The sequence below is a fragment of the Sphaeramia orbicularis genome, chromosome 10 (genome assembly GCF_902148855.1).
Source record: "Sphaeramia orbicularis chromosome 10, fSphaOr1.1, whole genome shotgun sequence".
Lineage (NCBI taxonomy): Eukaryota > Metazoa > Chordata > Actinopteri > Kurtiformes > Apogonidae > Sphaeramia > Sphaeramia orbicularis.
Window position 1 is genome coordinate 47,483,867 of NC_043966.1, and position 14,666 is coordinate 47,498,532.

Sequence of the window (14,666 nt, forward strand, 5' to 3'; positions counted from 1 at the left end):
TTCTCTTGCCAGTGCCTTTGACCAGGATACTGATAAAGATTTGGAGTTGGTCCATGAGCCTTTAATGGCAGCTCACTGTTCCTAATGTACTATGTCCTAATGCTAATTGCTAATGCTAATGCTAAGTACTGTGTATGTATCAGGGTGGGTAAAATATTTTCATGTTTAGTATTGCTTTGGCTCACTTGTAAGATGTACATAGATTCATTCATTAATTTTTTGAACTGCTTAATCCTCTTGGAGGATCCCAGGGAAACTGGAACTAATCCCAGCTACAAATGGGAAAAGGTGGGGTACACCATGGACGTGTTGCCACTTCATCCCAACCATTCACTCTCACATTCACACCTACAGGCGATTTAGATTGGCCAGTGAACCTATTAAGGTGCATGTCTTGGGATGGTAGGAGGACAGGCCCTTTGCAGACACGGGGAGAAGAAGCAGAATTCCAGGACCTTCTTGTTGTGAGGCAACAGTGCTATCCACTGTGTTATTGAGCTGCCCATTGTTTGGATTTAGATTAATTCATTTACCCATTCATTCATTTCCTGAATCAGTAATTAAAATAATTTCTAAAACCTCCTCAATGAGGCATGAAGCACAGCAGAGGATGAAATTACATTGAGGTATAATCAAGTTGTTCTCATGTGTATAGCGTAACAAAATAATGTTACAGTAGCCTGAAATGTTACAGTCTTCATGCCACATTTACAGAAAATTAAGCTACATTGAAATGACCTTGTTACAGTTTTCTTGTGGTCACTGTGTGTGTGAAAGTAGGGTATAAAAGTCAGTAAAACTATGTGAGTAAACACAAGACTGGTTGCGATGTTTGTGGTAATTTGCTTTACTTTGACTGAGAATTGTGTTTTGCTTATTGTCTCTTTCAGAATTATCGTACTTTTATTGCACTAAAATTATATTATGTCTAGGGTGTCTTTTTCTTTTTTTTTTCTCAAGCCAAAATTGTCTTTAAAATGTTTCTTCCTGGATGTCATGCCCTCAAACACCCAAAGGTGCCCCCTTTCCCCCCGTGTAGAGAAGGTAGTGTAGTGGTGAGGGAGGAGAGGGGTTGTGTTTTACCCCAAGGCCTGTCTTTAACTAAAAACATGTCTGTGACTATCTGTCTGATATCACAGCCTCCTACTGGGTGTTTTGTATGAACAGAATATGCATTTAGGTGTATTTACAAACAGAACACCATATGGAGTTGATAGAACAACTAATAACTACCACAGAGAGAGGAGGGGAGCCCAATAAAGCAGTGTGATTGTTATGTTGTTGAACTTACAGGAGGCCATATGGAGTTGATAGAGCAGCTAATTACTCTCTGCTCTGTCTTCTGAGTGCATTTTGAGACTGCATTAACAGAGAAGAGTGGCTTTAAAACCATCAACTTAAACGGACCTGCAGAGCCTCTGAATTTAACACTTACATGTTGTAACAAAAACCAGCAAGTCCTAACCCATGGAGCAAGGACCTATCCAAAACTCTTCACTTTAACATTTTTGACAACTGTTCAAAAGACGGCCACAAAGGAGCTGAAAAGACAGTCAGTTACAAATATCTAAAGGACAGCTTCATACAGTCATAACAACATGACAGTTTGACACCCACATGGGGTCATTTCACATGATCCTCCAGTTTTGTATCACACACTCTCTGTATCAAATGCACCTTGAAGAAACACATGCAGATACAAGGATCAAAGACCCTCATGCTGTAACAGTGGTAACTGCTGCCCCACCACGCCTCCACCACCAGGGAAACACTGTAAGCTTAGGGTTAAAACAGAACACCATTTGAACACAAACGAAACCACTATTTAAGCATCGCTCTGGTGTAACTAAGAGTAATGTAATTAAGAGTCTTTGAACCAGACTCAACTTCATTTGTGACACTGGCAGGCTCATCTGCTGAGTTACATTACCTCGGCAGTCCAGAAAATGTCTGACTGTTGTTAAAAATTTGTTGGAAACCCATGATAAATTACTGCATGTAGTTTTTGCATTAATCAACATTTTTAATAGGTATTAACTAATCAGTTATGATTGACCAGTGAGTCTAGTACTGGATCACATGTGCAGGGAGAATGTATTCTTTAAGACAGTCTTATGAAGTAATTCAGTGTTAGCTCAGCGGCCAATGGGCCATGTACATTTTATGTAGCTTCCTTGAAATAGTGTCTACAAAGTTTGTTGACAGTTTTGAGAAATTTAGGTGTTTTAATTTTTGACAGATTTTTGAAATATTAAGCATTTGCCTTTACTTATAATGGTTCATATTTTGATGTCTTTTAACATGGAAATGATTAGACATATCAGTATGGTTGCTGTTGAGCATTGATAGGAAGTCATATATGGACTTTCATTTAATTTGTTGACTTATCCTCCAGTGAAAGTACCCCCCACATCTTTTGGGAGATTAATCTCCTGCATCAAGACCGTAGGACTTTAACGTAGACCAGAACCTGACAACCTCACAAATTCAATTTGTTATTGATTCTTGATAAAACGTTCTGGTGAACTACAGGGCCATTGGTCCTATTTTTTATGTTGTAGAAACTGTCTGAATATTTGATCTCCAGTGTGAACTGACTGATTATACACAGACATGATCTAGATCTCTCTGTATCACAGAGTGTGTGTTTGCGGAGAAGCTTCACGGCAGTAATTGTCAGCATATTCTGATTTTAACAAGTTCTTTTTGAGCTTCATGGGACCATACAAACAGTACACACAAAGCTCATCATGTGTGTGTTCAGTTTGTGTGTTCAGAGGAGCCAGATGCAGGATGTGGGCAACTCGTCAGGAGGATGACTCCCTGCTATGCAGGGTGTGTCTTCCTCTCTGTAACTCGCTCATATGACCCAGGAGACAAGAGGCTAAAAGTCACCAGCTGGTTGGTAAAGCAGAGAGTCGGAAAAGAATGAAATGTTGTAAAACCATTTCAAACAGTGCATTGATCTGATGTTGTTTTCACAATGCTCCTCTTGTCACATCATGCTGAGAGTGGAGAAATATAACTGACTCAGATATTTCCACACCAAGTATAAGAAGGAAGAAATTTTGCACAGGCTTAAATGTTAAGAAACACTTTCATTAGATTCTCAGTCATTAGCGTACATGTGGGGGTGTAGGTGGTGTGTGTGTCTGGGTGTCTATTATGTGTGCATGTGCTTATGTGGATGTGGCTATGTGTGTGGGGGACTGGAGGGGGTGTGGGGTTTGAGGGTGGGAGGTGGTTCTCCGGGTCCCTGGGGCGCTTGGCCAGCGCATCGAGGTGTGTACTGGCCAGCGGTGGGTGGCTGTCTGGGACAGGCTAGTCTACCAGTGTGCTGGATGGAGCCCCTGCCGGGGGGGGCAGGTGGCTTCTGCCTAGTTTACTGAGTTCTGGTTCTAGTTATTGTTACCATTATAATTATCACCATGGCTGTTATTGTTAGTACTGGTGATATGCTCTTGTGAGGGTCTTTGCCACCTTCTTCTTTCTTTTTCTCCCCCCTTCACTCTCTCTCCTCCTCTTGCCCCCCTGTTCTTTCATGTCAGGTTGAGCATCAAAATGTGGTTCAAACAAAACTCAAAATAAAGACAGGAGAATATCAAGGGGAGCCTCATATACTTTATGAAGTTTCCCTTGGCAAAGCAAATTTGTTCAGCACAAAAAGGCAGCTAGACTACCATCCTGCTGTTATGATGCTGGACAAGACAAGAAAAAAAAAAAAAAAAGATTCTCAGTCATACATATCTGGATATTGGTTGTTAAAGTTTTATTACACTTGGCCCTGCAGTAGAAATTGTTCTACATAAAGGTTTCATAACCACAAAAACATTGCTGTTATTAAATGATCCCCAACTTGGCTCAACATAAAAATCTTGTAAAGGGTTGTTAAGAAAAGTGAAACAAGCAGTCATGACCACTGGGACACAGCAAGCTTATGTGTTTTTTTCTGTTGATTATATTAAAATAATTCTTCTTACCTCTGTCTCTGTGGATATGGCTTCTTCCAGGTCCCAGAACGAACTACCTCCAAGTTTTACTGTAGAGAGCTGGTGATGGGACACAAGAGGGCTGCTTCAAGGTAGAAGACACAGTAAACACCCTACACAATGTCTGTGTATTTTCTATATTTTATTACATGTATTTATATTCTATATCGATTTGGCTAGTTGAGTTTTCCACAGATTTTTTTCATGTAGTGGTTAAAAGTTCAATGTCTTGCAATTTGATGTTTCAGTACCCTTCATCTCTATAGACACTATAGATATTATAATTATTCTTTCCTTTTTTCTTTTGTTCAGTCAAGGTATAGTTTAATAGATGTTACCTGGATGACAGTTTCGACTGTGACTCCTGTCTTCCACGTCAGCAGCACGTCGGATGACGCTTCTGAGGAAAACTGGAATCATAGTCGAAATTGTCAAGCAGGTAACATCTGAAAAACTATACCTTATCTGAACAAAAAAAGAAAAGGAAAATTATAATTACATAAACAGAGGACAAAATGAACGTCACTAGCCTTACAGTGTTTGTAATGGTGCACCAGATATTTAGCAGCTTTGTGTATCAATATTTTTACTGACCTGTATTCTATGAAGACCGCCTCTCCTTACACTGCCTCTGTCTCATCATTTCTACTTATCACATTCTTCTTCACTGAATGGATTTGAGGGAGATGTGTGGAACTGTCCTGTGTACTTCTTCTGTAATTACATCTTAACATTAAAAGATGCAGATAATTCAAAGTGAAGGAGAAATATTGATTGGGCTTTCTTTTCATCCATAAATAAATAAGTGAACTGTGGCTTCCCCTGTGGTAAAATACCCAATACTGCTAAGATGGCCTCATCTGACTCTAAACCAGAGCTGCAGCCTACTAAGTGAAAACTGGTGACTAAAACCGCAAGTAGCAGTGAAAAAAAAGTGTTGTTAACTTAAATAAAAATAATCCAGTGGTTAAAAACTATGATCAACAATGCAACACACTAAACTGAGACTGAGTTGCAGGTACAATCTGCTTTGTTTCCCCCTTAATGTTAATGGTTCACAATGAGCAAGAATAAAATGCCCTTTTCACATTAGGGGACTGTGAATAAATAGTGTTCGTAGTTGATGTCATGTATCCTCACACATGCCATCCTCACTTTTACAGACTCTCTCTGTAAAACAATGCTTTCCTCAAACTAACGCTGAAATGAAATAAAAATCATCAAGAAATCAAAATAAAAGTACTTTTGCACTCATGAAACACTAATACAATTGAAAACTAATGATAAATCGAAAACTAATAACTGGAGCCATCCACATACAAAAAGGCCAAAATATCTGTCTTTACAAAAAGAGGCTTGTCCAGTTTCTATGGCTCAGATATGACAAAAGGACCAATATTATGCATTGCATTCATGAATCTGTGCAGCCAAAGCACGGCTATAAACACTGCTTTTACTGTCAGACAATGAACATACTGGTACTGAATTGAAATGTTCAAAAAACCTAATGTATCCAAGACACAGGTCCAGTCCTCTCTCTATAGTGGTAAACTGAAACAGTGACTAATTAGAAACACTATAATAATCTCATATTTTATTATTTTCCAAATAAAATTATAATAAGTAATTATAGCTATAATTGGACCTGCGTAGTATGAGGAACAGCTTCCATCAGGGCACGGCATTGTAATAATAATCTAACTTGCGATAAACAAATATGAGAAGCCTTATATGTATTGCATTTTGAAAACAAATAAATAAAAATATAAATGATCAGAATCATTTCCTCAGCCAAAGAACATAGGCTTTGGTTATTTCTTTTTCAGTTTCACACAAACTCACAAAATTCTGACAGATGGACTACTGGCATGTGTAAATACAGTTATTTTTTTTTTATTCATGGCATTTCATGCAGTCTTTTTTCAATTTTTCATGACATGCTCATATCACAATGAGGATAGTCATTTTTTGGACAGCATCAGTTATAATAATTTAAGTTAAAGCTGCAGGAACCGAAACCAGTGGAAAGAATTAAAAAAAAAAAAAAAAACTTATCCTCCCTCTGTAGCTTCTCATCTTGGCCCAAGTCAAAAGACTCAGTACATAAATAGGTGAACCTGATGTGTCACATTACATCACATCTCACTGAATCTTAACAGTGATCTGTAATTACAGACGTGGATTTAACCTTCCTACCACTCTGAATAACTGCGCAAGTGGCCAAAACCTCCCATCGTGGGGGTATGTTTCACAGCACATAAGCACAGCTAGGATTAGATGCACAAATCTTGTTTGCTCTCAGACACTTGAATGTCAATATGCTCAAATATAATAATGGAATTCTTGCCAAGTGACATGAAAGAACTATTTATTTTGGGTGCCCCTAAAATATCCTCTGATACCCCTAAATCTTAATGTAAGACCCAGTTTAGACCAAAGATGAGATGAAACCATCTTACAACGTTGCAGGTAAATGTTGCGGTGTTGTGAACTGACCAGTCTCAGCTCGACCCAAACTGGCAGATGGTGTTACTTGCAATTCACTTTGTCAGATCTCCAGAGGCTGATTTTACAGCATTGCTCTATGTACATGGTGTGTGTTTTTCTCAGTATTTATGGCATGTACTACAACTGTTACCACAAAGTGCAGCATTATCATCAGCTGTAGAAATCCTGTCTTTATATCCGGTGTTTCCTCTACTTTTTCCTAATTGCTGCAGGAATCAAGTAGCTGAAAAAATTTAATGTAGCAGTACTAAATAACTCACTATCACTCAGTCATATTACAAGACAGTACAAAGTATAACCACCTACAAAAACAGCCAACAGCAACAACAGCTGTACAAAGATATACAAAGAGTTGTTGCTGATGAAGTGATACATCTTTGTTTCATCTCACTGCATTGGTCTGAACTGACAGGTTTCAAATTGTTGTACGTTGTTGCAAGTTGCAGCTTATCTTGTCAAAAGTCTGTGGTCTGAAATGGGCTTTAGACATCAATATGAAGATTTCCTGAAGCCACTCCATTTGTTTTTTTTTGTTATTGACTCTCGTACATACACTTTAGTGACAATTGTTTAAAACACAAATGCCAATTGGTCTATGCAAACTGCAGATATTCTATTATATTTCATTATATGTGTTCATACCATGTGACTAGTGTAAAAAGTTCTTCTGAAGCCCTGTTCTTATTCACTTTTACATCATGATCTTTCACAGACTAATGTGTCAGTAACACACTGCCTTCGCTGACTCCTACATATTTAATTATCCATGATTCAGGAAAAAATACAAAATTAGCTCTGTCAAATCCCAGTGAAAAGGAAGGTATAACATATTGCTTTAGTCATATAACATTTACTTAAAAGAGAAATGTAAGTGGACACTGTGTTACAATGTGTGTACGGTCTGTCTGATTCAGTGGGATTTTGTTGGATTACAATAAGGAGCTTTAAGTGCTAATGAATATCTTACACCTTGCATTTATACAAGACTGTGACCCAATCCCAATTCACCCTTTGGCCCTCCAACTTACCCCTACTACTTGCATTTGGCACTACCCCTTAAAACGGAACTGCAAGGTGTAGGGGTTGAAACATTCCCCTATGAAATGAGACAACCTTTCGAGACCTGTTACATCATCATCAGTCATCGATGCCACTATTAACAGACGCGAAAACTTTGTTTCTGAAAGAATTCACCATACGATCAGCAGCTGTAGCCGTCTCGGTTGCATGGGCTTTGAGCAACTTTTTGCGGCTATCAACTGCAAACCGCATTGAACGGTCGATTAAAAGATTGAGCTGTTTACAAGGAAAATACATTTGTGTGTTTCTTTTGTCACATTGCTGCACTTTTGAGCTGTGGTTACCTCCATCTAGCTGATGATTCAAACAGAATTATGGGAGGTTTCTCATACCCCTCTGTGTGTAGTGTGGTCCAGAAAAATCTCCATTTCGAGGGCCAAACAGCCCTCCCCCTTAGCCCTTCCCCTCCGACTCATTGAGAATTGGGACACACCTACCCCTTCACCTGAATGCAGAAAATGGAGGGGTAGGGAGAGGGCTGAGGGGTGACCTGGGATTTGGCCTGTAACTTAGCATTTTTGCCCACACCACTAGGGAACAGGTGATCACGGTTTGATGAGATTAGTTTGGATCAAATAAAATTAGTAAAGAAGCAGCATCAAGGGAATAAGACCAGATTATAACACAGAGGTGTTAAATGAATTGATTTAGCTCACTCTCCCTCTGTGTCTTTGTGTGTCTCTCTCCATCTAGTGGCAGCCCAGTGTTTGGAGCAGATCAGAGTGGAAGAGCGTCTTCTCATGGAAGTTCATCGACAAGCAGCAACCACACAGGTACAAACAGCCAAAAGATCACCCGACAGAGCAGCATCTATCCTCTGGATTATTGGCACTGTTATGGATTTCCCCTCAAGTTTCCCTTCAGTTTAGCACTTGTTTTCACACATGTAGCACAGGTCAAATCTGAGGAATGTGTGTAAACTACAGAATATTAGACCTACACTAAATGGACAAAAATTAGGTATTACAAGAATACAGTCATCATAGTGTTATAGTAACATCCTAATAGTTTGAGAAGTCCAGTATTACTTTTGGGAATTAACTTGTAATATTTAAAGGACAAAAGTCATGATAGAATAAAGAAGAATAAAGCTGTTATATTTTGTGGAAAAAAGCCACAAGATTAGGTTCTAATATTTTGAGAAAAACACTATTAAGAGAATAACTAGGTAAAAGTCAGAAAAAAAGTCAGAATATTACTAGAATAAACATGTAATATAATTGAAAATTGAAAATAATACATTATATTTTTAGATGTATGACAAAAAATCTAATTTCCTCCACTAGAATAAAAAAAGATATATTATGAAAATGAAATAATGATATTTTCAGAACCAAGTCTTAATTGTATGAAAAAAATTAAACAGAATAAAATGTCAAATACAGTTAAAACATTAAATAATTATATAAAAACTACATAGTTTGACAGTACGTTTTGTAAACTTTTAGAGCATTCATTTTCTATCAAATATAACAGACTCTAACCAAATGTAGTTTCATGCCTTTTTGGCTCTTTGAAGGTTTGATTTGGACACGTCTGCAGTATTGTCTACATATAGTTCATACATTTATTTGAAAGAGGATAGACAGTGGACAGTGCATAACTCAAGTAATGCATTCAAAGTCTGCCCTCTCTACCTGTGTGTCTGGAGAGATGGAAAGAAACAAGTCATCTATTTCAAAGCTGTGCTCTCAGTGTCCTCTGTGTGTGGCAGCCAGGTATGCACACTTGTAGCTACAGGCAGGTAGAAAAAAGAGGGGCTGTTGGATACAGTATGTTTTATCTTTCAAAGTTGCCCTCTGTGCGGTTGGGAAGAGACAACTTTTGATGCCTCCCACTCAGTTGGCTGTTGGCCTCGGTCATGTTTGATGGGAGCTGAAGATCATAGATTCTCCCAGAGAACCACAAAGTTTACTGTCAAATAAAATCTTGTATCTGCAGAAAAAGTGTCAGGTGTGTTTTCATTGGAGGGGAATATCATTTTCAAATGTGAGTGAGGGAGTACTTGAATCCATATCTCAAGAGGTGCTTGTGAAGCTATGTTTCTTGACATTAAAACCATATTTTCTGTAAAACCAGGCTTCACTGCATATTGTATTTTCCACATTTCCCACTTTAATGCTTAATAGGTGACAGCCATGGGTTGAAGATGAAGCCATTCCAAAAGTACTGTATGTGTAATACAATTAACAGCTGATGGATGCAATGCCCAGTTGACTCCTACTCAAAAAACATCAACTTTTCTCAACAAAACGTGTAAACATTTGGCATGTGGCTGAAATGACTTGGGATGTTAAACATAGATTTTCCTAGTTACCAGTGAAGTCAGTAGGGCGAGTTGTTGGGTTTCACTCTTGTTGTAGCCATCCTCCAAATACGGTCAATTTTGCCTCCAAATACCAAAGCAGTGATGGTCAAATGTTAAATTCAAAGCTTCAGAACTGTACTCCACAAACCAGTGGGTGACGATGGTGGATTCATCTACTTCTTTTACACAGTCCAGGGTTTTTCCAACCATTGTAAGGCTTACATGCAACACCTGAAGAATTTTGGGAAAAACCTGAGCCAAATTTGTCTTAAGTCAGTGTGGAAGGCAGCAAAACTAACAGAAATTGACTAATGCTTACAATTGGTCCCGAGTGGCCTTCTTCAGTGAGCTGTGGTGTTCGCTTTTTGACATGCTGTTTATTTATCATCTGGTCTAGCTTTTCAAGATTCAGAGATTCAAAAGATTCAAAGATTTTTTTAATTGTAATTTCACTAGATGCACAGGACATAAAGTGTACTGAGATGCTGTTTCTCTCTCAACTTACTGTTAAATGCCATGCAATAAAAAAAAAAAAAAAGCTGAAATAGAATACGAATAAATGAAAGGGTAGACAAGATAAACTATAATAGAATACAAAATATATGAATCTAATCTATTTACTATAGCGGCACTAGTGCAATACAGTAACGGTGATGGAAGGTGGGAAGAAGGAGGAAGTGCATAATAGAACAAAACCACAGCAGATGTTGTATGCAAATATAATAGTAATGGTCTAAAATTATATGAAATTGAATATACCATATTCAGAGCCAGTACTTATCTAAGCTGCAGAAGATACTCATCGTTTATTTGAAGAACACTGAATCTAAGCCTATGGAAAACTTAACATTGCAACAGTGATTTAAACTTATATTATAAACTTATATTCAGGATGGCTTGATAAAACATAAACAGAGATTAATATGCAGTTGTTTTTTGTGCCTTTTTTTTTTTTTTTTTTTTTTTTTACAAAAAACATTCTTTGACCTTATTAAGAAGGAACACCCCACCCCCTACCCCACCCCATGGATGAGTGTTGATATAAACATTGTCACACTGCAGACTTGATATTACCTCTCTAAAGTGTTCATCTTGTAGACTGTGAAACACCTGATGCCACTAATCCTGCTGGTGGTTAACTGCTGGTTATAACTTGAGCAGGTGAATTCGTAAAGTACATGACTATTTCAACCTGTGCCCACACATCACTAGCAGTGTAGAAGCCATGCTTTGACCTCCACTTAATGTACATCTGCTGCACAAACGTATCACCACTCTATTTGATAGTTATAGTTACTGTTTATAATAAATAGTTTAACCATCACCTTGCTCCTTTAATTCACCTGTGTCACTAATAATAACACTGGTCTACAATTTTTTAGAAATGATTTGTTTCAGACATTAAATGTGCTAAATGTTACATATTTTAATAAGATTAATTGGAAAATAAATGACAAAAGTGCCAGTTTGCTGATGTTTTCAAGGTATATGATTAAGTGCTATTACACATATATTTTGGTTTATGTACATTTATATAATAGTTTTATAAATCTTCCACTAAATAGAACCTGTAAAGTGAATGTATTCTAATGTGCTGACAGTGTTTTGAAGTAGATCTTGTAGCTCTGAGAAAAATACTCCTTTTGAGTCAAACCCATTCTCTTGTTAATTCTTGAGTTTCACATTTTGACCCAAGGCTGTATCTTGGAAAGTTCAGCCAACCAGCATTTTTGACTTGATTTTTCTTTATCAGTGACTCTCACGTGGTAAAATTTCATTACTTTTATTCTGGAAGCATTTTCCTTGTAGACCAGTGTAATGTGAGTGTGCTGTATGGGTGTTGTAGGTTACTTCAAACTGGAGAGCCCTCTCTTACAACACCGTCCACAGCATCACAGGAAGACACAGGAAAACATAACAACTGGACACTCACAAGTAAGTTTTGTAACTATGAATAACTTTTCCGTACTCAAATTGTGTGTAAGTTAGACTTCTTAGAAGTCCATGTAGAGGAAATGAGTCACATTATAAAGTTCTGCTTGTAAACTGATAACACTATCAGGAAAATTAACATGGTGTCATTAAGTCTTGACAAACAAACAGCAGTTACAAATGTGAGCAGAATTCCCCTTCTCTTTCATTTCCTCCAAGACTTTTCTTTGATCCTCTCACTCAGCTGACTATATTTACTCATATTGTTCTTCATCCTTCAACCACGCAGGGGGTCAAATCTGCCCTTGGTCGACTGAACAAAGCCACTGAATATTCATCATCCAGCGATGAGGTTGGCAGCAGTGACGATGAAGACAGAAACGGGTAAGAACTTTCTCAGCAGTGTAATCATGTGGACTGTGATTCATTTCAAGCATCTTTCCTACAAAGACTACTCAAATATGTCATATTAGGAATGTAGTGCCTTTGTAACAGTTCTCACAGCACACAAAAAGATGAAGCAATTCTAGCAGTGTTTCCAAACATCACAATGATGAAACATGATTTTTGCGAGATGAAAAAGTAACGAAGAAATTGTGAAACAGATATTGAGAACTGGTGGTTTAAGCAGAGTTCCTATCCTTCCTGAGAATTCAGCTGTATGTTGAAGTGTTTCTGCTGATTGCTAAATCAGTGTTCAACCCACAACACAGTAGCTTTAAAGTACTGCACACATTTAAATGCAGGATTGAAATCATAGGCTTATGTTCTACATTACAAAACCATGGTGACAAATCACAGTTCTGCTAATGGTGAAGGTAAATAGATCTTAGATTTTATCATGTTGGGTAACAAATATGTCCCTTGTTTTTTCTTCTGCTCATATGGAAGTTAATGCTCTGTATTTCCATCAGATCCACCATGAGGATGTATTGATCTTGTTTGTTAGTACTCAATACAGTGCCTGCTGTACTCCACCTCTGATGTGAAATCCTTCCCTCTCTGTGTTTCAAGGTCTGGCCTGTCCAACGGGAAAGGGAAATACTTCAGAGGAATACCTGATGGCATTGTCCTGCAGCCTCACCACAATCTGAACCAGGTACCTACACATGCACAACTAATGACTCACCCACACACGTACAGGGTGGGCCAAAACATCCAAAAGCACACCCTATCCCATCTACTCTTCCTTATCTTTCCCCCGTGGGGGTTTCCATGGAAAGATGGAAAATAGAATTTCTATTTATAGGGAAAGATGCCACTACACTGAAAGAATCCAACTGCTCTCACACTAGATGGGTATGACATCAGTCAGCCATGGTGAAAGTACATATAATATCATGAAGATGGACCACAAAAATTGCATCTTGGATACTGCCCTCAATGTGTTCTTCCCATGTTTAATTCAGGATATAAATGTGGACAGCATATTAAAAATGTGATTTCATTACCAAGGTTGGGACAGAAATAGGCCTAAATAAAGGCTATAGCTCCGCACATGTCCTCCTGTCTGTGTCTATTTGTCAATATTGATCCTGACTCAGCACGATTGTATCAAAATAGTAAATCTTTACAAAATAAGTATAAAGCTGTAAATATCTGTACATCTGCAAGCCTTCATGTGGTTATTCTAAAGTCTACTTGATGCATTAAAAACATCATCTGCCCACACTGATAATATTTTATCCCACAAGTACACTTCCTCTGGCCTGATTCGACTGCATTTCTCTTCCCGCTGAAGTTCACTGTTTACAGTTTAGTTTTAGTAAGGCGTCTGTGACTGAAGGACACAAAACTTAGTCAATGATGTAACTATAGACTAATTCATGCAAACTAAGCTCAGGTTATGCTGAATTAACTTCACATTTTACAGCAAGTGTTTTAAGTACCCAACATCATCATCATGTCAACATAATCATGAAAATGTGCGTTCTATCGTCATGTTGATTCTTTCTTTAAGTAAATGGTCAGGCTGGATGATGTTGCTGCTGCAGCGGTTGTGGGATGGCACTCTGTCCTTTTCTTTGTTAAAGGATGGTTTAGTATATGCTATTACTAAAAGAAGCATTAACGTTCTTTTGTTTTGCATTTAGAGAATTCAGACAGCTCTTATCATGGCTGACATTCAGTTAGGAACTTTTTGAACAAAGATGACTATTCTGACACACCCCCACACTCCTGCACACACTTGGTTAAATTTCAGTATTTAACACCTAGAGGGTGCAGTCTCCACACTGATGTTGTCAGAAGCTGCACTCTTACTAATCCTCTGCGTTGTAAAGATATCTCGGATGGGTTCAGACGACACCACCTACCTGCTACCAGACCTTCTGCAGAAAACCTCTTCCTCCAGCCCTACCCACAATGCACCGGGCCAGCAGCAGCGAACACGAGAACTCACCTACTCACAGTCGCCCACAACCCCTCGATCCCCCACACACCAGGAGAGACACGTGAGTTTATCAGGAACAAGTGCAGTCAGACACACAGATCCAGGACACGCTACGCTGATAGTTGCACTGGTTTATTTATTTTTTTGTTTCTTGTTACTGTTCTCAGACTTCACAATGCTGCGGAAGGTGTGGCAAACTGTGAAAGCAATCTGCATTAAATAAAAAGACTCTAAGTACTTTAAGAAGTCACTGGAAGAAATGTATTTATTTTTGTTACAATTTAGCTCAGTGGATGATTTTTTAAAAAAACAAAACAAAAAAGGAAACAAATGCTACAGTCATCCACTAGAGGGAGGCAAAGACATGGTTTTTATGATAGAAAGATGCAATTAAGTTGATGATTCACATAACTGTTATTTTTTGTACTTTTACTCAAGTACTGCCTTTAAGTACAAA

At 38.1% G+C, this 14,666-nt stretch overlaps 1 protein-coding gene across 6 annotated transcripts in view; it reads left to right on the forward strand.

The window, feature by feature from the left end:
• The window catches only part of LOC115426787 (misshapen-like kinase 1), a 114,616-nt gene that overhangs the window by 61,717 nt on the left and 38,233 nt on the right, over window positions 1–14,666 (forward strand). For all 6 annotated transcript variants that reach the window (XR_003936394.1, XM_030145019.1, XM_030145020.1 and 3 more), the window contains 6 exons: window positions 4,011–4,081; window positions 8,271–8,350; window positions 11,732–11,820; window positions 12,107–12,201; window positions 12,832–12,916; window positions 14,100–14,270. Coding sequence is in view for 5 of the 6 variants with exons in the window: in XM_030145019.1 (XP_030000879.1) it covers window positions 4,011–4,081; window positions 8,271–8,350; window positions 11,732–11,820; window positions 12,107–12,201; window positions 12,832–12,916; window positions 14,100–14,270 (591 nt within the window). In the remaining variant the exon portion in view is untranslated. The remainder of the gene's footprint in view (window positions 1–4,010; window positions 4,082–8,270; window positions 8,351–11,731; window positions 11,821–12,106; window positions 12,202–12,831; window positions 12,917–14,099; window positions 14,271–14,666) is intronic.